Below are 23,542 nucleotides of genomic sequence, written 5' to 3'. Positions count from 1 at the left end.
GAGGACAGCTCAGGTAAAGGAGGGGGGAGGACAGCTCAGGTAAAGGAGGGAGGAGGACAGCTCAGGTCGCTGTTGACATAAGGCATAATAAGAACATTGTGCATCTTCGCAGGGAAGTCAGAGACAGCTAGTGACCCTGTACATATACATGGTGGGTCGGTCGGTCTGCGGTGCAGGGTAGGGGAGGGCAGCGTGGGTTGGGAGTAGGCTGAAGGGCGATACCCACTCATCTAAGGTGCTATCAGGTATCAGGTAAAAAAAGTTTTATTTGGGGCTCTATAATAATTATATGAATTATTTCGTAGTTAATTGAAAAAAGTGTTGATTATGTCTGTGTCAGTTCAAATGAGTAAGAAATGAATTATCCCTCCTACCAGCATTTACAAACAGCTCACCATGCATACTGGTTAAACACTAAGTATCTTATAATAAGTCATCGTGATTTATGAATATTCATGAATAATAATACACTCTAATCACAATTTACAAATTATAATCTGCAATACCACATGATTCCCATGTTGTCTTTGGTGTTAATTATTGAAGGAATGTAAATCCGGCTTGCTGTTATGGGCTCCCAACTAACAGTGAGTCAGACAACGGGGTACAGTTCTGAGAACATAGAATAAAGGAAACATGAGACTGCCTTACAGTTTTGAGAACAGTTCTTGGAAAAGGAATGTAAATTAGGGTCAACGTTATGGGTTCCCGAATAACAGTGAGTCAGACAGTCGACAGTTCTGAAAACTGGGGCATGCAGTTTTGCAACAGAAAACCGTATCGGACAAGTCCAAGTAGTCCCTCCCTGTTTCAGTACGTTTTCTTCTTGGTGTCGAATGAATATGATCTATTTCTGATCTATTTCTGAGAACGTAGAATAAAGGAGAGAGGAGAGATACGGACTACTGTACAGTTCTGAGAACAGTTTTTAGAAAGGAATGTAAATTAGTGTCACAGTTATGCGCTCCCAAATAACATTAACTCAGACAACAGAGAGCAGTTCTGAGAACAGTTCTGAGAACATAGAATAAAGGAGAGATGAGAGACGTGGACTGCCTTACAGTCTGCTAATCCCCAGCGACCTTGGAACACTAGAGAGGATCCCTCTCCAGCAGCAGATCTGTCAACAAGGCAGTGGGTTGGCAATCAGCAGATCTGTCAACAAGGCAGTGGGTTGGCAATCAGCAGATCTGGCAACAAGGCAGTGGGCTGGCAATCAGCAGATCTGGCAACAAGGCAGTGGGCTGGCAGTCAGCAGATCTGTCAACAAGTAAGTGGGCTGGCAATCAGCAGATCTGGCAACAAGGCAGTGGGCTGGCAATCAGCAGATCTGGCAACAAGGCAGTGGGCTGGCAATCAGCAGCTCTGGCACAAAGCCAGTGGGCTGGCATCACAGCGAGATTCTGCAACAAGGCAGTGGGCTGGCAGTCAGCAGATCTGTCAAACAAGGAGTGGGTTGGCATCAGCAGATCTGTCAACAAGGCAGTGGGCTGGCAATCAGCAGATCTGGCAACAAGGCAGTGGGCTGGCAATCAGAGATCTGGCAACAAGGCAGTGGTGCATCAGCGATCTGGCAACAAGGCAGTTTGGCTGGCAATCAGCAGATCTGGCAACAGGCAGTGGGCTGGCAGTCAGCAGATCTGTCAACAGGAAGTGGGTGGGCAAGTCAGCAGATCTGTCCAGCAAGGCAGTGGGCTGGCAATCAGAGAAGATCTGGCAACAAGGCAGTGGGCTGGCAATCAGCAATCTGGCAACAAGGCAGTGGGCTGGCAATCAGCAGATTCTGGCAATAAAGGCAGTGGGCTGGCAGTCAGCAGATCTGGTCAACAAGGCAGTGGGGCTGGCAGTCAGCAGATCTGCAACAAGGCAGTGGGCTGGCAATCAGCAGATTCTGGCAAACAGGCAGTGGCTGGCAATCAGCAGATCTGACAACAAGGCAGTGGGCTGGGCAAATTCCAGCAGATCTGGCAACAAGGCAGTTGGGGCTGGCAGTCAGCAGATCTGTCAACAAGGCAGTGGGCTGGCAATCAGCAGATCTGGCAACAAGGCAGTGGGCTGGCAATCAGCAGATCTGTCAACAAGGAAGTGGGTTGGCAGTCAAGCTGTGGGAAATCAATGTTGGCAGAAAGTGAACTCTCCTTAGCAAATGTCAGTGGCTAGTAACTACATGATGTGCAGCCATCAACACATTGTGCATCAAATGACAGGCTGAGGGCCGTACATTTGGCCACTTTTCCCCCAGTGAATTGTGCCTTTTGAAAGGTGTGTGAGTGGAGATTAGTGATGTGAGGCCAGTATTTTTCCCAATGGTGAGAGAGGTCTCATTTTGGCCGACGGAATTTTTTTTATTTGAAATTAAAACAAAATAAACTTGAGGGAAGGATTTTTGGAGTGTGTCTCTCGTTTTTAGTACTTAGATATAGTACCATTAACACTTCTGATTGATTAATTATTTATACAATTACAGTGAAGGTTTAACAGGTATAACAGGTTAAAAATTCAAGGCTGCTTTATTAAAATGGAATCGTCTTTCATATTCTTTGATGGGTCTAGAAAAAAAGCATGAGCTGACGCACACCCAAACATTTTGCGGAGGTGCTGAACAACGGAGAGCAAACTGCACAAAAATAAAGAAGGAATTTGCTCCCATCAATCCAATAGGCAATCTGTTAGTGGAATTAAATAATTCCTCTAATATACTCATTAATTAAATTCAATCTGTCTATTTATAAGAATTTGTAAGATACTTATTAACATAAAATAGACAGGATACAGTCATGTTAAAATTAGATAATAGTGTTTATTCTCGGAGTACGCTCCCATTTGATCATAAACACAGACTTATATACAAGATATGACGTCATAGGTTACAGAATAAGTCTCATTGTCCTAACAAATAGAAAACAGGTTCAAAAGTTCATTCCAACTTCACAGCACACACACATGACAGATAATATAATCAATTATCCTGAAGGCTCACTATAATTTATTACCACTTTAGCAGACAACTCAAGATAATGAAAGACCTAAAAAGTGACCCACAGCCTTATCTAAACATCTCAGGGCTAAGTTGGGTCAGTTCAACCAGAGTTTAATGACCCTTTCTGCTTACTTTATAACCCACAACACAAATCTCTTTTCACCAGGCGTGCAGAGTTCAATTAGTTATAGTTTTATCTAAAGCTAGAATTTGTTTTAACTATTTATTAACAAAATTCCTAACACAATCCCAACAATCCAATGGGCAAACACAACAATCCAATAGGCAAACCCAACAATCCAATGGACAAACCCAACAATCCAATAGGCAAACCCAACAATCCAATGGACAAACCCAACAATCCAATGGGCAAACGCAACAATCCAATAGGCAAACGCAACAATCCAATAGGCAAACGCAACAATCCAATAGGCAAACCCAAAAATCCAATGGACAAACCCAACAATCCAATAGGCAAACCCAACAATCCAATAGGCAAACCCAAAAATCCAATGAACAAACCCAACAATCCAATGGGCAAACGCAACAATCCAATAGGCAAACCCAACAATCCAATAGGCAAACCCAACAATCCAATAAGCAAACTCAACAATACAATAGGCAAACCCAACAATCCAATAGGCAAACCCAACAATACAATAGGCCAACGTTTCCCTCTCCCGGAGTGCACACTGCATATTCTTTGAAGGCAACATGAGGACACCCTTGAATTGTCTTGCTGCCATGTTGTACAAACCAAAGCAACAATGGTTGTCGTAAATAATGCAGAACTTCCAGAATCTAATTTCTGTCAGCAGTCATTGTGTGTTGTGTACAGTATATACTGTATCTCTGCTATTTCTTTGTGAGAGTTAAGGACATTTAGAGTTAAGGGCATTTAGAGTTAAGGACATTTAGAGTTAATTTAGAGTTAAGGACATTTAGAGTTAATTTAGAGTTAAGGACATTTAGAATTAATTTAGAGTTAAGGGCATTTAGAGTTAAGGGCATTTGGAACTAAGGGCATTTAGAGCTAATTTAGAGTTAAGGATATTGGTCTAACCCACCTGAATTGTGGACCTCTCTTTATCTAGCCGAGTTCCTGTTTCTTCTGTGGGGAGTGTACCTCTGCTATGCTGTCCGGACTGTACCGTCAGCCTTCCATGAACCACGCTACATGACTGTTGCCATGTACAATGAACTCCTCATATCGTCAGTATTCCACACCATTAGGTAAGTAATAAGGTCACTAGTGAAAGTCTACACACCCCTTGCACAGTCTTCACATTTAGCTGCCATGAAATGTAATCTATCAAGGGATTACTTTCACACAAAAAAATCCTAACGATCTACACACCCTACTCCACATTTTAAAAGTTAAAGATTCAATTATAGAAAAATGTCCTAATTAATACAAATGTAAAATTACGATGTCTTGATAGCATATGTCTTCACACACCAGAGTTAATATTTGATGGAAGCACCTTTGACAGTCGTTATAGATGTGATTCGTTTTGAATAAGATTCTACCAACCTTGCACAACACTTAGGGAAACATACAATGCATTCAGAAAGTATTCAGACCCTTCACTTTTTTACACATTTTGTTACGTTACAGCCTTATTGCAAAATGGATTAAATTGTTTTTTCCCCTCATTATTCTACGCACAATACCACATAATGAAAAAAGTAAAACCAAGTTTCTAGAATTTTTTGCAATTGTATAAATAAATAAAAGTATTCAGACCCTTTACTCAGTAATTTCTTCTTAAGGCTAGGGGGCAGTATTCGGAAGTTCTGATGACTGACGTGCCCAAAGTAAACTGCCTGTTACTCAGGCCCAGAGGCTAGGATATGCATATAATTGGTAGCATTGGATGGGGAACACTCTGAAGTTTCTAAAACTGTTAAAATAATGTCTGTGAGTATAACAGAACTGATATGGCAGGCGACAACCCGAGGAGAATCCATCCAGAATTTCTTTTTTTGAGGTCACAGTCCATTCAAATGCTTGTCTATGGGATATTCAAAGGAATTCCTCCCAGATTGCAGTTCCCATGGCTTCCACTAGATGTCAACCGTCTTTAGAAAGGGATTCAGGCTTGTGTTTTTTCAAAAAGTGTTTTGAAAAAAATTAGTAGTTGTAGTTTTTCAAGGTGGCTCCCAATTGGACTGTAACTTAATAACTTCGTTATTTATCTCCTGTATTGAACATATTACATTCCGTCTTAAATTCGATCCTTTATTTACATATTAAATATATTTATATATTTATATTTATATTGAAATCAGACATGTTGGCTGGATTCACAACAAGTGTAGCTTTAATTTAGTGTCTTTCATGTGTGATTTCATGAAAGATTGATTTTTATAGTAATTTATTTGAATTTGGCGCGCTGCATTTTTACTGGCTTTTGGCCAAGTGGGACGTTAGCGTCCCACATATCCCAGAGAAGTTAAATTGTATTCTTTATTTACATATTAAGGTACCTGAGAATTGATTAGAAACGTTGTTTGACTTGTTTGGATGAAGTTTATTGGTAACTTTTCGGATTCCTTTGTCTGCACGTTGAACGAGTGGAACGGGTGGATTACTGAATCAAACGTGCCAACTAAACTGACTTTTTTGGGATATAAAGAATGACTTTATTGAACAAAACGACCATTTGTTGTGTAGCTGGGACCCTTGCAAACAGAGGAAGATCTTCAAAGGTAAGTGATTTATTTTATCACTATTTCTGATTTTTGTGACGCCTCCGCTGGTTTGGAAGATGTTTTTAATGCTGGTGTATGCGGGGCGCTGTCCTCAGATAATCGCATGGAATGCTTTTGCCGTAAAGCCTTTTTGAAATCTGACAAAGCGGTTAGATTAACAAGATGTTAAGCTTTTAAACGATGTAAGACACTTGTATTTTCATGAATGTTTCATTTATTTTTAAATTTTTGTGCTCTGCAATTTGTCGAGGTGAGTCATTCGCGTCCCACCTAGCCCAAAGAAGTTATTATTAAAGCACCTTTGGCAGAAATTACAGCCTTGAGTCTTCTTGGGTATGACTCTACAAGCTTAGCACACCTGTATTTGGGGAGTTTCTCCCATTTTTCTCTGCAGATCCCATCTCAAGCTCTGTCAGGTTGGATGGGGAGCGTCGCTGCACAGCTATTTTCAGGTCTCTCCAGAGATGTTCGATCGGGTTCCAGTCTGGGCTCTGGCTGGGCCACTCAAGGACATTCAGAGACTTGTCCCGAATCCACTCCTGCATTGTCTTGGCTGTGTGCTTAGAGTTGTTGTCCTTTTGGAAGGTGAACCTTCGCCCCAGTCTGAGGTCCTGAGCACTCTGGATCAGGTTTTCATCAAGGATCTCTCTATACTTTGCTCCGTTCATCTTTCCCTCAATCCTGACTAGTCTCCCAGATCCTGCCGCTGAAAACCATCCCCACAGCATGATGCTGCCACCACCATGCTTCACTGTAGGGACGGTATTGGCCACGTGATGAGCGGTGCCTGGTTTCCTCCAGACGTGATGCTTGGCATTCAGGCCAAAGAGTTCAATCTTGGTTTCATCAGACCAGAGAATCTTGTTTCTCATGGTCTGGGAGTCCTTCAGGTGCCTTTTGGCAAACTCCAAGCAGGCTGTCAGCTGCCTTTTACTGAGGAGTGGATTCTGTCTGGCCACTCTACCATAAAGGCCTGATTGGTGGGGTGCTGGAGCTTTGTCAGAGTGACCATCGGGTCCTTGGTCACCTCCCTGATCAATGCTACAGACATTTTTTGGTACCCTTCCCCAGACCTGTGCCTTGACACAATGCTGTCTCGGAGCTCTACGGATAATTCCTTCGGACTCATGGCTTGGTTTTGGCTCCGACATGCACTGTCAACTGTGGGACCTTATATAGACAGTTGTGTGCTTTTCCAAATCATGTCCAATCAATTGAATTTACCACAGGTGGACTCCACTCAAGTTGTAGAAAGATCTCAAGGATTATCAATGAAAACAGGATGCACCTGAACTCAATAGTCGGGTCTCATAGCAAAGGGTCTGACTACTTATGTAAATAAGGTATTTCTGTTTTTTATTTTTTTTAATTACTAAAAACCTGTTTTTGCTTTGTCATTATGGGGCGTTGTGTGTAGATTGATGAGGAAAAACATTTATTTAATCCATTTTACGATAAGGCTGTAACGTAATATAATGTGGAAAAAGTCCGTGTCTGAATACTTTCCAAATGATCAAAATTGCTTAACGTTCAGTACATTTTGTTGGAAGTCATTGATAGTAAAAAGTTAGAGGGAAACTCACCGTAGTCTTCTGAAAACCTAACCCTGGGATAGAGTTGTATTTTTCATTGAGACAATTACACACATTTATTTAACCTTTATTTAACTTTATTTAATTGTAATGCCAAAGATGGCTTTCTAACACAGAACCCAAACCGGCTGCGCAATCGTGCGCTATCGTGCATACATTTTTTTTTCCCCCCTACACCAAACGCGATCACGACACGCAGGTTAAAATATCAAAACAAACTCTGAACCAATGACATTAATTTGGGGACAGGTCGAAAAGCATTAAACATATACAGCTTGCACTTGCTAGCTAATTTGTCCTTTTTCGCTAGCTTGCTGTTGCTAGCTAATTTGTCCTGGGATATAAACATTGAGTTGTTATTTTACCTGAAATGCACAAGGACCTCTACTCCGACAATTAATCCACACATAAAACGGTCAACCGAATTGTTTCTAGTCATCTCTCCTCCTTCCAGGCTTTTTCATCTTTGAACTTATATGGTGATTGGCATCTACACTTTCATAGTATTACCACGACAACCAGCAAAACAGTTCGTCTTTCAATCACCCACGTGGGTATAACCAATGAGGAGATGGGAGAGGCAGGACTTGCAGCGCGATCTGCATCAGAAATAGGAATGACTTCTATTTTAGCCCTTGGCAACGCAGACGCTCGTTGGCGCGCGCGAGTAGTGTGGGTGCAATAATTGAATAACATGGATTCCTAAATTTATTTTGCAACGCTCGCGTACGCAATGCGAGCGGTATACTCGGGGTATAAGAGGTGGTGAGTGTTCCTGAATAGTCCAGTCTCAGTCCTGACTTAAATCTGCTTGAAAATGTCAAGACAACGTTTGAATATTCCCAATGGGCAAAAACAGGTTTAATCAACGTTGTTTCCAGGTCATTTCAACAACAAAAATGATATGTGATGACATTGAATCAATGTGGAAAACTGATTGGATTTGTACAAAGTAATCAACATAAGAGAATTTCATATTTTTTTCACCCAACTTTTTACCAACATCCAATGACATAGTGTAATTTTTTGTTGATTTCACGTTGAATTCACATTAGTTGACAACTCAACCAAATGTAAATCAAAACCATATGTTGAATATGTCTGTGGCCCGTGGGTTGCTGTCCATCAATGACTCCTAACCAAATGTTCTGAGTTTGAGCAATTTTGACAAAAACAATGGATATATGTTGCCCTGAGACTTGTGAAAAGTTAGAATCCTATTCCAAATGATTCACAGCTGTAATGGTGCTTCCAACAAGTATTATCTCTGGGGTGTGAAGAGATACGCAATCAAGACATCTTTGTAAAAAACAAATGTATATCATAATAATTTTCAACATTTTCTATAATTATCTTTCACTTTTAAAATGTAGAGTAGGTTGTGTAGATCTGTAGGGGGGAAATATAATTGAATGTGAAGACTGTGCAATGAGAGTAGAATTTTACTAAGTATTTGAGAGAGAGAGAGAGAGAGAGAGAGAGAGAGAGAGAGAGAGAGAGAGAGAGAGAGAGAGAGAGAGAGCTTACAACGTTTTGGCCTTATAGTTTCAAGAAGAGATATAGGCAGGAGAAAAACAGGAGCAGAACATCCCCAGTTAAAAGGCAGAGTAGAGCGCTCCTTCCCATCAAACAAATGAATAGTGTCAGCAGGACAACTCGGATAAGCCCCTTGAAAGGAGGTGGATAATATTATGCCTGCATCAGGCAGACGGTGCAAAAAATCTGCCAAGGCTTAAAATAAACTCCTTATACCCTGTCTGTAACTGTCTCTCTACTGTTGTCTGCTGGAGGCGCTGACACTGGCTCAATGAGCCTCCTTCCTATCTGACAACTAGGAAAACTACAAGTGTGTGTGTGTGTGTGTGTGTGCGTGTGTGTGTGCGTGTGCGTGTGCATGTGTGTGCGTGCGTGCGTGCGTGCGCGCGTGCGTGCGCTGTTTTTGTTGGTAGCAGTCATTCCCACAATGTACAAGTTATCACTCAGCATGTATCCGGTATGTAAAGTGATAACTAGGACATTCATCTCAAAGCTGAATGTAGAACGTGTCTGTAGTACTTAAGGTCATCACCAACAGGTGGCGCCAATAAATAACTTTTAACAAAACCCAGTGAAAGGAAATGAGGCTGTGTACAGTATGACCATAAAAAAAGTCCAGAGAGTCTATTGCCATGCTTATTTCAGAGAGCCCTGTCAGAGGCATCAGAGAGCAGCCAGGTTGCTGGAGCCCAGCGATAAGAGCTGGCTGAGTTTGTCTAAGAGAGGGAAAGAAGAGAGGGAGAGAGTCGTGATGTTTATTTTTCAACCCCGTGCCAAAAACACCCTTTGGGATGACTAATGTGATTAATGAGGTTGAATCTCATTATCGGGGGAGCAGTTGACGGAGGGGTGGTGGGACATCGACCTCCCCGGGACCTTGACCGCCATCCCTCAGCGTCGTGATCCCCATTGAATTAGTCGAGGATATGAAAATTCACCTGCCTCGTTTGAAGGTTTGAAGTTTGATGATGATTAATATTTCATAGACCACTTAAGTCACTCACTCCACCCAGCAACTTTAATGGGACTTTGTAACGATAAATAGTTTTTGTTGCGCTGTTTTGTGGTGTTCCTAATGTTTAGTATACTCAGAGTATTTGATATGATCACATTCTTCCATTCTCATTTCGATTCTAGATCTTTTTTTTTTAATGATTTTATTTTTTTTATTTTTAAATTCAGGGGTAACAAAGTGGATACAATATAAGCTAAGCATCATATCTTATAGTTAAGAAGTTTAAAAGGGCCTGAAAAGTAATTCTGAAAAGTCTTTATTTTTTCACATGGCTATCTACCAGGAAGTTTTGAAATGACAGGCTGAGTGGGCGGGGAGGATATATTCATGTAAAACAGCTTGGATACAGTGAGCAGTGTGTTGCAGTAAAATCATCTCAAGCAAATTTGGTGATACACAAAGCAACTCAAACAACATTGAAATTGCATCAGTGATATGACCTCCCGTGTAGCATGCTGTCCAGGGTGTTGTCCACAAGTTCTCTTGTGACGCGGTTCACGGCAGCACTGACGGATGTGGTGACTTGACAACCTCGGGTGGAGTTTGGAACGACTTTATCAATGTAGAAGCAACAGTCATTTTTCATACTTTCATCTGGTTTCCTTCAAATATCATCCAATTTAATTTAAAACATGACCTTTAAATACGTTTTTAACAATCTTTGAAATGTTTTTTTTAAATTACACAGCAACTTGACAAATATATATTTATATAATTTTTTTTGCCACATTGGCGGTGAATCAATAATCAACAAAATAGTAAAACAACTTCAACCAAAAATAAAGAGTTCAAAACAGCCTCAAAATATGACATTGAAACAATCATCAAAAGTTACATACTCACACACACCAATACTATTGACACTAAAAGGACAGTACAAAAAGAACATCATCAACAATGATCATCCAGGTCTATATGTGATTAAAAGACTAATAAAACGTTTCGACAGATATGTGAAAAGGATGTGAATAAACAACCTCAAAAGATAAAACAGTATAACAAGATTATTCTTTTTGTTTTTTTTACCTTAAACAAAATCTATAAAAATCGAATCATTTATTAAGTCACACACACAATACAATATAATGTCAAACAAAAAAAGTAGTAAAGTAACGATCGTGAAAATGTTAAAACAAGAGGCTGCCCGGAACTTTAATTTAAAAACTTTCGCTCCCTTCAGTCTCAACGTAGACTTTGATCTGAAGCCATTCTTGTGATTATTGTGATTTTTCTATTCATTGTAAATGTTTGTAGGCTTATGTAGCCGAATAGTATCTACGATCGTATATCCATTTATGTATTTTTTTATATGTTCTATTTATATCTGTAAATCAACCAATGATATCAAGCCACACCTGGATATTATTACAGAGACAACTAGTGACCCGCAGTGTTTGTCATTATATCCTGATGAGGACAGCTTGTCTGTCCAAACGTTGGTTATTAAATGATTACATCTGAGCTCCTAGAGTGTGATGCTTTTCTTTTTCAAAAGCTACGACAGCGACATGCTTCTAGAAAGTTCTATGAATGAAAATATATAGATCTGAAGACTGAGGGCCGGTTTCCCAGACACAGATTAAGCCTAGACCTGGACTAAAAAGCATTCTAAATGGAGATTCTTCTCTGCGTTTTTTAGTCCAGGACAAGGCCAAATCCATGTCTGGGAATGGCACCCTGCTAGAGCTGGGTCCAGATTCTACTACGTTTTGTTAGAGGTGCTGCAGATGAAGTTGAGCTCTTCTGTGTCAGGCAGACTGACCCACTGGTGACGTCCATCTTTCTCTACCGCACCGGTACTCCTCACTCTGGTTCTCCCACAGTCCTCCATGACGGTCCCGTTTCCCGGAGCCCAGTTGTGGTAGCAGGTGGACTCTCCACTGACCCAGAACCAGAGGTTCAAAGTGCAGGTGAAGCGCATGCCCAGCCACACATGAGGAGTGGAGGCTCTCTTGGCCTGGGTCTCCACCCATCTCTGGACCTCGCCAGAGTGGACAGAGACCAGGTCGTTGTGGTGCTCTCTGCAGTAGGCCAGGGCGTCTTTCCACGTCTTCTTCTGAAGAATCAAGATCACCTTATCTGAGAAAAAAAACGAGTTTGTGATATTATAACACAGCCTTTTTCAATCCTCAACCCCAGCCATACCATGCATTTGATTTATTCTAGATCGAGCACACCTGATTCAACTTGTCACCTAATCATCAAGCCCTTGAATCAGATGAATCAGGTGAGCTAGTTAAGGGCTATAACAAAATAGTTGAAAAGTCTAGGGGTCCCAGAGGAGAGGTGTGAAAAAGCTTGTTATAACACACATTCAGAGGTGTAGCTGTAGTGTACTCCATGCTATAACTCAGCGAAATTAGAGATGTCATAAACAGAGGAGGGGGGTCACTCACTGTAGTAGCAGAAGAAAGGTCGTTTTTCATCACACTTCTGACAACCCCAACGCCCGGAATAGTTCATAAATGTCACAGCACAGGTCTGATTCCCTCCGGTGTTATCGTGTTGTCTCTCATGCCAGTTTCTGAATGAGCAGTTACTCTGGTCCGACCACTTCCAGGAGCCTCTGAACAGGCCAATCCACACACTATGACCACTAGCCAGTCTAAATATCTCCTCGTTCTCAGTCTGGTTCCTCACACTGGCAAGGTCTGTGTGATTCTCCCTACAGTACATCTGAGCATCTCTCCAAGTCATCTGCGTATTATTAATAAAATGGAATTTCGTACCAGAACTGTTCAGTCTGTCATAGCAGATAAATGCATGTGAATTGTTGCAATTAGATTTATTCCATTGGCCACGGTTGCTCATCATCACACAGTCCTCGTCCCCTCCCCCGTTATTTGGTTCGTCTTGGCGCCAGTTGAAATATCCCTCACTGCAATCATTGTCTGACCATTGCCACTCTCCCTTCCAGTCTCCCTTCTTTAACCCTATCCAGGCTGCTTTAGTATAACCACTGTTTTCAGCCTTCATCTGTCTGTCCAAGTCCTCCACGTTGTCTATGGTGGCCAGGTCTGTGTACTCCTTTCTGCAGTAACTCTGTGCTTCAGTCCAGTTCTTATTTTCGTTCACAAAGTGATACTCGTCATGAGGGGGGCATGTTGCAGATGAACAGTGTCCCGCTAGACTGCCATATACCTCCACCTCACACAGAGTGAGAATCTGGTTGTTGCCATAGATGATCATACTGACATAGTGTCCCTCCATCTCATTACACTGGAAGGTCTGGTTCTGTCCTGCTGAGATGCTGGAGATGACTGCACATTTGGGGTTGTTGTTGCCGTTGTTCTCCAGTGAATTACCGATATGAATCTCTGCACCATTGAGCCTCTGAGGATTGCTGTCTCTGTTGGTGACGACAACAGCAGTCACTTTGTACACATCCAGCAGGTTCACTCTCCACCAGGGGTTGGTCTCCTCCTTTGTGTGGGTGCAGGATCCATTGTCCGCATTTGGGTCTTTGTTCCCGTCAATGGCATTAGAAGCTTTCACAGTATTAACCTTAGTATTACCTTCATCGAACTGTGATGACTGAGTGGCCACTCCTTGTAACGCAACGTTTACTGTTGAGGTACTGCTCATCTGGGCTAATAACGCAACTCCCATTAAAGAGCAGAGAGATAGACTCCACTGCATGGTTAGTGGCGGAGGCTTCATTCAATCATCTGTCTTCTGTCCTCTGTTCGATTTGAAGTTCTCTCTGTGTCTCTCTCACTTGTTCTGTACATCCGTCACCTTTACTTGCCAGTATATCACGCTTTGTACACAATGAAACTCTTTCATGATTCATATCCTGGGATGTACAGCCTGCTGTATCCCGCCAGATCTTTATCTATGCAAAGTAATGTTTTGTAGTTTGAGTACATCCTGTTTTTTGGGTTTTCCACGTTGTTGGTTGCTCCATGCAAATAATGGATATTTTCATTTTTTTTTTTTGTGGTAACAGGGTGAGAGTGTGCATCTCTCTCCTATTCAAATAGCCTTCTACTCTTCCTCTTTCAAATAATTGAACCAATGACCGAAACTCATTGAGTCAGGGAGAACAACAGAATAGAAAGACACTTTGTAAAGAAAGATAAATCCATAAGCTGAAAAAATGAAAAACAGGATCAAGTCCAATCTTATGTCTTCGTAGTGAGGGTGGTGGCCCATGCTCTTCGTCCCTCAGCTTCCTGGCTACTCGTGTCAGATAGTGAAGATCTTGTGTAGTGGATGTGAAAGTCATCTGTTGACTGGAGTATATCGGTCACATCACCTAACCTGAGATTTAGAAGCCAACTGTTGCTCCCAGAGTCTCTTTCTCTGATGGCTTTGAGTGGTGTCTTATTGTGCAGAAGGTTGTGAGTTCTAGACACAGCTCGTGGCAGAATATAATGCACTCTGTTACACTTAGAAAATAGTGTCCTGAATAATACCTGTTGGTCTTTATCTGCAGGTTCACTCTGGCTCCTCAGTGGCATCCTGACTGGATGCTCATGCTGGTCTTCACTCACACACACCTCACCGTGACTGTGACTTTGGGGCTGCTGTTTGTACCAAAGGTAACCGTGCTTTCTCTCCTTTCACTTTTCCCTGAATACATAACCAGTACATTATTAAACAGCTTCGATAATGGTTATCGTACTGTAATTGAAATGCACCTCTGGGTATTTCATCTCTTCAGTCCTGTGGAGAACTTTTAAACACTTTTGCTGAGTGGGGAATAAACCGTTCATTTCTAAAGTCTTAATTAAAAGCCTCAGAAGAAGAAAACAATGGGATCAATCTTGTCTGTGGGCGACACGTCTCACAAAGACACACACACTGTGGAAAAGTGCACCAGAACATTTTAAATAACATCACTCTGTCTGTTTTTTCTCCCCCTCTCGTTAGTGTCTGTCAACAGGGACTCAGGCGAGTGATGACATTGCCACTGAAACTTATGAAGAGGAGCTGGACATGGGCCGGTCCGGGTCCTACCTCAACAGCAGCATCACCTCAGCCTGGAGCGAACACAGCCTGGACCCCGAGGACATACGGGTGAGCAGGGTCCCTCCCTTTTTTCTCTGTTCTGTAAACTGAATTTGTTCTGGTTTTAAAGGTTTAAAGTTTTAATGTCGTGGGTGAAAGACTCCCATAGTGAATGGATAATGGTGAATTGAGAATCCATCAAATTGGATAGCCATGGGGGGTATCTTGTCCGAGAGCCATGTTTCACAAAAGCAGAGAATATTACAGTTTCGAGAGTGCCGTTGGTAACAAATCCGCGATCGGATGTCATCCATCTAATTATCAAGTGATTGGCCAGTAGAATGGAGGGAAGAGGTGGCCGGTTCTCCCTTCACCTTAATCTCGCCAGTTTCCCCCCTCTCTTGCCTCTGTAACGTCAGCGTTTCCTCTTGGGTAGCCCAAAAATTGGGTCAGAATTACAGAAAGATTCCAGAGCAGATTAGTCGAAGTTGAAGCCTGAATTGAGGTAAGTAACTGCCGATCTGATGTTAAAAAGTTATTGTCGGTTTTAAGAAATGATAGTGGATACTTTTAGAGTAAACATATTTAGATTAAACACCCATTTGCTGTTTTGTTTGGGAACATTCGGAATTGTAATAATTAGTGATACAAATGTAATTTGCATAACGCTTTTCATTACAAAGAAATATGCAGCTACCTAGATTTGATAAAATGGCAATGGTGTCCGGTTTTGTTTTGATGTACACTTGAGTATCAGTGTATGAAAGCAATGAAAGTTGTCAGTGTATGAAAGCAATAAAGCAATGAAAGTTGATGATGTAATGTCTGAGGAGTTAGGTGAGTGGAAGCGTGTAGATTAAAAACAGGATTGGCCCCAACACTGAACCCTGTGGGAAGTCGCTACCTTGTGGCAACATTCCGGTCTGTCAAGGAAATGGACCATGGTTAGTTTGGTTTGTGTCTGTGAAGTGCCTGTGATGGTTTGTGCCTGTGATGTCAGTTTATGTCTCTAGAGCAACAACAAAACATTTGCATTGAACAAGCAATATGTTTTCTCATCCACTTCCTTCCTTCCTTCTCTCTCTCTCTCTCTCTCGCCCAACCCATCCCTCTGTGTCATCATTGTAGGACGAGCTCAAGAAGCTTTACGCCCAACTGGAAGTCTACAAGCGCAAGAAGATGCTGGCCAACAACCCACACCTGCAGAAGAAGCGCAGCTCCAAGAAGGGCCTGGGCCGCTCTCTCATGAGGCGCCTCACTGAGATCCCGGAGACCTTGCACCGACATGGCAGCTATGGCAGCCGTGAGGAACGTGAAGGTAGCGAGCACGGGAGCAACCGCAGCACCCTTCGACGGAATCCCTTCGACTCATCTCATTCAGGTCACAAGTCCAGGGAAGACTCTTTGAAGAACAAAGTTCTGGGCCTGAATAAGTCACACAGCTACGACCACGTTTGTGACCAAGCTAAGGAAACTGCAGACGGAGAGGGCTCGGGTGGGGACAAAATGGCCACCAGCGATGGTTCCTTGCTGGGATCTCTCATTAGGAGGCAGGTTAAGAAGTCACCGGAGCCTGCCCCAAAGGTGGAACCGGCCGAGTCAGTGCCCTTGGTCTGCAAGTCGGCCAGCGCGCACAACTTCACAGCGGACAAAAAGCCCATTCAGCTGAGGACGTCCATCATGCAGAAGTCACTGAGTGTCATCACCAGTGCCAAAGAGAAGATGCCCGGGCTCACCAGCAAGACCCATAGCGCAGAGGATGCCAGCAAGAAGGGACTCAAGGGTCACGATGGGAGGATACTGTCTGAGGTGGACGAAATGGAGTGTTATCCTAAGATGATCATCAGCCAGTCGGTAGAGTACTCCAGGACACCCATGGCCAAGATGGGCATCATGAAGCAGCAGGTGAGCGGCAGCCAGCCGTCCATCAATACAGAGCCGGGGAGAAACCTGTATGACCTCTCCGAGGTGTGCTCTTGGGATGTGGAGGACCCTCCAACCCCGTCGGAAGGAAGGTCCCAGAAGCATGTGTCCATTGCTCCGGGAGAGACCACCACGGTCCACAGGGGTGATGGTGGTGGTGGCACGGGTAGCACCAAGGGCAGTCGCTCCCAACAGAAGCAGCAGAGAGCCGCGGGGCAATCGCCTGCAGGCCGACAGCGTTCCAAAGACAAGGGGGGTGAACGAGACGAGGCCAGAGAAACAAGGAAGCCCAGGTCTCCCAGATCTCCGCTCTTGCTCAAACCGGAGGTGTGCCCCTGGGCCTTTGAGGTGCAGCCGGTGTTGGGAGGCAATTCAGACTCCATCTCCCCAGAGAGGATCAGACGTAAGAGGAGCGTCACACCCACTGATGGGAAGCCCAAGATCCTCCACTCAGACTACTCCAAATCCACAGGGAGTCTGCTGCAGCCGCCCACCCTGATGGTGGACATCTGTCCCTGGGACTACAATGAAGCCCCAGCCCCTCCTTCCCCCAGCCAGGAGAAGACCTGCTCCAGTCCCACGGCTCACTCCAAGCGGAAACGAAAAGGTTCGTGCTCCTCCAAAGAAAGGGGAGAGAGGGGTGAGAGAGAGAAAGGAGGGAGGGACAAGGAGGAAGAGAAGCAGCACAGGTCAAAGAGCAAGGAGAGCTCCTCCAGCAGGCCCTCGGAAAGACCACGTGTCAGCCAATCATCAGAGGGTGGTCCGGTCACCGTGCCAACATCCGGGAGACGGAGAAGCTCGACAAGAGACCCGGAGGCGTCGGAGAACAAGAGGGTGGAGGCGTGCCCGTGGGAGGTAGAGGACGCACATGCCAGCGTAGCACAGACAAAGCCTTCTCCAGCGAAAGAAAACTCTTTGAGTTCTGATTACAAACAACCCGTAAGCACTGCTAAAAGGGTTGACGTTTGCCCCTGGGATTTTGAAGACAATGGGTCAGAGAAAAGTGCATGATAATCGAAATGATAGACTATGTGTTTTGTACTCACGGTAAAAAAGCCTTGCAAACGGGGTTTTAAAGATAAGGGTGGGAAAAACAGTTGCACTGTGGTTATGTCAAAATAATTTTGTGAAGTAAAACATGACACTACGGTCTGTTAAAGCATTCCAAACAAAGTATTTGTTCAATTACAAAGTCCTGTTGTTAGTTGTGCCATTAATGCAGCTTAAAGTCACTTCATCCGCATTGTAGAGAAATGTTTAGTAGGCACTATTTGCTTGTACATTTGCTCAGTTTGCAGTTTTGCGCGTTTTGTCACACTCTTTAATACGTTGAACACGTCCTTACTACCTGCAAGGGAATTTACACTGAATTAATTACAGACAACAATCTGATTTAGACAGGTTTGTACAAGAACGTGGGACTGATTTAACCAGTCCATTTTTGTAAACAACTAATTGATGATATTGCCACATGTTCCATTATACTAGACTGGAGTTCTCTTTTGTCTGTATCCTGCACCTGGGTCATTCCATTATGCTAGACTGGATTTCTCTTTCGTCTGTATCCTGCACCTGGGTCATTCCATTATGCTAGACTGGAGTTCTCTTTCGTCTGTATCCTGCACCTGGGTCATTCCATTATGCTAGACTGGAGTTCTCTTTCGTCTGTATCCTGCACCTGGGTCATTCTTGTCAAGTAGTGGGCCAAGTATGAATTCAGAGTGTTGGTCATCGGGAAGTGTATAATGTAACTACCATATGAAGCACAGTGCACAGATAATTATACTGTTAATTCTGGGGCCTTATAGATTATACAAAGGATGTGAATTTGAAGTGTTGAGTAGGAGAAATAGCTACATAGGTGCACCATACATAGTTACCACTTGCATAGCAACATGAGGATGCACCCCCTTAATAAGGAAGAGTATCTCACCTGTATTTGGTCTCCTTTCAGTCAAACATGCTTTGTGTTTGTACAAAAAACAAACTGAAGTTTATCTTTGATGCATACGTTTTGTAAAACTGCTATAGAATGTGGCAGAGGACTTCCAGAAATTGCTTTGTGTCAATTCATCAACTTACATCCAAAATGCTACACCATTTGGAAATTGACATTTTTTGCAAAAGAAACAAACATTTCTTATTGGACAAGTTAAACTTAGTCCCTCTCCTGTTTCAGTCTGTTTTCCTCCAGTTGGCTTCCTAGTGAGTAAGACCCAGCTAATCCGTAACACAATTCTTCTCAGTGGTGGAAAAAGTACCCAATTGTCATACTTGAGTAAAAGTAAAGACACCTTATTGGAAAATGACTCAAGTAAAAGTGAAAGTCACCCAGTAAAACAGTACTTGAGTAAAAGTCTAAAAGTATTTGGTTTTAAATCAAAAGTAAAAAGTATAAATAATTTCAAATTGCTTATATTAAGCAAGCCAAAACAGCACAATATCTTGTTTTTATTTATTTACGGATAGCCAGGGGAACACTCCAACACTCAGACATCATTTACAAATTAAGCATTTATGAGTCTACCAGATCAGAGGAAGTAGGGATGACCAGGGATGTTTTCTTGATAAGTGTGTGATTCGACTGTTTTCCTGTCCTGCTAAGTATTCAAATGTAACAAGTATTTTAGGGGTTTCTGGATAAATGTATGGAGTAAAAAAGTTAATTATTGTCTTTAGGAATATAGTGAAGTAAAAGTACAAATTGTCAAAAATATAAATAGTAAAGTATAGATATCCCCCCCCAAAAATTACTTTAGTAGTACTTTATAAAGTATTTGTACTTACATACTTCACACCACTGATTCTGCTGTATCCATTAATGCTACAGTGACTTCTGCATGACAGTAAACATATTGGCCCAACGTCTCACTGCTCTTAGCGAACTCTGCCCTGTTATAACCTGTTTGTTGAGTGAACTTGTACCACTGTCGTATTCTTACTATAATGCTTGGTAACACGCTGTTGCATCCACATAGGAATATTTATATTGTACATTTATATTGTGTTCTGTTGTAATCGCATGTACATAACTCCCCCCCTTAACCTGCAATAAATATTTATATATAACTCAATGTCTTTTTCTGTTGTTATTTGATGGGTAATGTCAAACAGTGCTGACCAACCCTGTTCTGGGAGAGAGAACCTACTGTTTCATAACACAGAACAACACTACCCCCTGGTGGTGATGAACATACATAACCAAACTGTTGACAATAACCAATGTACACTGAGAGTACAAAACATTAGGAACACCTGCTCTTTTCACCTGATGAAAAAGCTATGATATCTTATAGATGTCACTACAATCAGTGTAGATGAAGGTGAGGAGACCATTTTAAAATAAATAGATTTTTAAGCCTTGAGACAATTAGACATGGATTGTGGATGTATGCCATTCAGAGGGTGAATGGACAAGACAAAAAGTTGAAGTGCCTTTGAACAGGGTATGGTAGTAGGTGCTAGGCGCACCAGTTTGTGTCAAGAACTGTAACGCTGCTGGGGTTTTCACGATCAACAATTTCCCGTCTGTATCAGTAATGGTCCACCAATCAAAATGATATCCAGCCAACTTGACAAAACTGTGGGAAGCATTGGAGTCAACATGGGCCAGCATCCCTGTGGAACGCTTTTGACACCTTGTAGTCCATACCCCAACGAGTTGAGGCTGTTCTGAGGACAAAATGGGGTGCATATCAATAATTAGGAATGTATTCTTAAGGTTTTGTACACTCAGTGTATATTTTCTGCAGGCTCTGTATTTCAAACCCACCAAATCATTTCAAAGTCTCTGAAAGTGATTGTGTTGTTGTTTGAAGTTAGTTTGAGATGATTTGGGACATGGGAATCTATAGGATGGTACTTTGAGGAACATTGACTTTTGGTTATAAAATACTCATATTATCGGCAGTGACAAAGTAAACAAGACTACAGGGTGGATAGCAATCGCTCCTTGACCATAGACTGCTATCAATAAGGAAACAAATGTGTTAATTTGTAATTTGGCTGAATGAGACCCCTTTAAGGGGCTCATACATGCTTATGACAAGTCTTATAATGGTACTTTCTCACAATCCATAAATTATTGTACAGATTACAATTTTATTAGGTGTCTAATATCAAACTAATGAAGTCCCAACATAATAAATTATACTTGAGCCTAACAGATGGCTAACTTGTAAAAACCCTTACATTTTTCTACATTTAATCCAGCACATTGAATTATTAAATATTGAATATACTATTGAATATACGGAACATATATTGAATATGTGTTGATATTATAATATAATAATAAAAAATACTGTATATCAGAGAATGACAAGCATCTGGTCAGTACTGGGTCAAAGTTGAATACAGAGAGAGACTGTGGGCTGTAGTTACTTTGTGTTCTGACAATAAACAACACAGGCTTTGTCTTTTCTACTTGTGTGTAAATGATGGTGGTTATGCTTATTTGTTTATTAGGAGTTAGCCCATTTTATTACATAATCTACACCGTAACAATTTTTAATAATTAATAGAGTAATTTGGGGTATTATCAACAGTAAAATACTTTGAAACGTTTTACTCCAGCATGCTGTAAATTATGGTGAATTGTGGGAAAATGTTGTGGGCGGGGAAAGACTTACTGTATTTTGAATGGTGCTGTAATTCAACCACACCTAATACAGTACCATACCGTATCTTTGTAGAGCCTTTTGACCACTAGCGGGTGGGTGCAAGGTATTTTGAAGCGTGCTTTGTAAGAAGCTATATTTGTTGCATCCGTGAGTGAGAATGCTGTACCAATTAATATTTTATGTGATTATAGTACCCCATCAATAGAAAATGTATAGGGGACAGATTGAAGTGGCAGCCAGTCTTGAACCTTAAATGGTTGAGCTGTTTTGCCATGTCTTTTTGGTCTGTTTTGCCCTGCAGTCGCTGCCAGTTTGGAAGCCTTTGTTAAGGCCTTTATAGATTAAAAGTGCCTCCAAATATTCATTCATATGCTGTAAACACTCTACTTAGCAACCAACCTGCTTGCACCAATCCTTTGTCAATACAGTAAAATACTGTGAAATACAAACCCCTCTCATCAATGAATTTCATTGATTCATTCTGATTACGGTAGTGTTTACTTTTTTACAGTATAATACAGTCAATTTTAGGGTATTGTAGTGTGTGTCATTATACAGTACTTGCTTTGATACCGTATTTATATAACAGTAGGTGTACTGTAATATGAAATACTGAATTTGACTGCCTGAAAACTACTGTAAACTCCTGTCAAATTCATACACTGTAACCCTACAATTTTTTTGTAATAAAAATCTTACATTTTATCTCCAGAACAGAATGACATTTACATTTACATTTAAGTCATTTAGCAGACGCTCTTATCCAGAGCGACTTACAAATTGGTGCATTCACCTTATGTATAAGGATTGTTGATAAGGTTTCGTCTCAATTGACAGATGTTAATTCTTTGTTATATTATGAATGATTTCAATGTACACTGAACAAAAATATAAATGCAACATGCAACAATTTCAAAATGTTTACTGTTACAATTAAAATAAGTAAATCAGTCAATTGAAATAAATAAATTAGGCCCTAATATATGGACTGGCCAGGGGTGCAGCCATGTGTGGGCCTGGGAGGGCATAGGCCCACCCACTTGGTAGCCAGGCCCACCCACTGGGGAGCCAGGCCCAGCCAATCAGAATTTGTGTTTCCCCACAAAAGGGTTTTAATACCCCCTCCCCCCCTCAGATGATCCCGCAGGTGAAGAAGCCGGATGTGGAGGTCCCGGGCTGGTGTGGTTACACATGGTCTGTGGTTGTGAGACTGGTTGGAGACGTACGACAGATTCTCCTAAACTATGTTGATGATAGAGAAATTAACATTTAATTATCGCGATACAGCTTTAGTGGACATTCCTAAAGTCAGCATGCCAATTGCACGCTCCGTCAAAACTTGAGACATCTACTGCATTGTGTTGTTTGACAAAACTGCACATTTTAAAATGGCCCTTTATTGTCCCCAAGCACAAGGTGCACCTGTGTAATGTTCATGCTGTTTAATCAGCTTGTTGATATCAACTTGATATGCCACACCTGTCAAGTGGATGGATTATCTTGGCAAAGGAGAAATGTTCACTAACAGGGATATCAACAAATGTGTGAACAACATTTGAGAGAAATAGCTTTTCTTGTGCATATGGAACATTTCAGTGATTATTTCAGCTCATGAAACATTCCAAATAATGCCATAGTCTGAAAATAGATTATATAGATTCTAGTCTGTCTGGAGTAACCTGAAAGCACATTATGAAATGTAATTTAAATCCAATTCAGCTGTGATTATTTTTGATTTGACAAGTTTAAGGACCAGACATTGAAACGGGTTTAGAATATTTATTTGAAGAAATGTAATGGATGTCAGAGGGATTCAGGAAGGGAATGAGAATTGGGCCAGATGAAGCCAACATCCTTGGAGAAACCTAAGAGATGCTAGACAGAAGAGGTCATGCAAAACTCGATCAGGCTAGTAACACACAGTGACATGCATTACAGAACACAGATGAGGGACGTTAGTTTGACCAGGTTTAAGTAGGGTGGCAGTGGTGATTAAGGAGAGTGAGAACAGGTGTTGAGGCTGATTAGCAATGTGTTGCAGCAATGCTAGTTGAGTTAGTAGGGAACAGCGTTCAAGGCAACTACTGTAGTGAAGTGTTGCGTTCAAGTCTTGTCCTGTATCCTGAATTTTTGTTTATTCTTAACACCATTTATGGTTTAGTTGATTTCAATTCCATATAAAAGTAGTAGCCTATTCTTCTTATGT

The 23,542-nt window shown here is 41.8% G+C and overlaps 2 protein-coding genes across 2 annotated transcripts in view; one reads left to right on the top strand and one right to left on the bottom strand.

The window, feature by feature from the left end:
• The window catches only part of LOC111979703 (metabotropic glycine receptor-like), a 148,834-nt gene extending 129,046 nt beyond the window's left edge, over positions 1–19,788 (top strand). Inside the window, 4 exon segments of the mRNA XM_070449019.1 lie at positions 4,075–4,213; positions 14,277–14,382; positions 14,714–14,860; positions 15,920–19,788. Of these exon segments, the coding sequence (XP_070305120.1) occupies positions 4,075–4,213; positions 14,277–14,382; positions 14,714–14,860; positions 15,920–17,725 (2,198 nt within the window). The 3' untranslated portion in view covers positions 17,726–19,788.
• Positions 11,454–13,540, bottom strand: LOC111979702 (C-type mannose receptor 2). The gene is made up of 2 exons (XM_024010347.2): positions 12,235–13,540; positions 11,454–11,917 (listed from the first exon to the last, which is right to left on the bottom strand). Exons 1-2 carry the CDS (start codon positions 13,496–13,498, stop codon positions 11,541–11,543), a joined length of 1,641 nt encoding a protein of 546 aa, XP_023866115.1. The 5' UTR covers positions 13,499–13,540; the 3' UTR covers positions 11,454–11,540.
• Positions 19,789–23,542: the final 3,754 nt, after the last annotated feature.

This window comes from Salvelinus sp. IW2-2015, linkage group LG19, assembly GCF_002910315.2.
Source record: "Salvelinus sp. IW2-2015 linkage group LG19, ASM291031v2, whole genome shotgun sequence".
NCBI lineage: Eukaryota > Metazoa > Chordata > Actinopteri > Salmoniformes > Salmonidae > Salvelinus > Salvelinus sp. IW2-2015.
Note: the sequence above shows the minus strand (reverse complement) of the source record. Positions and strands in the feature narration are given on the sequence as shown.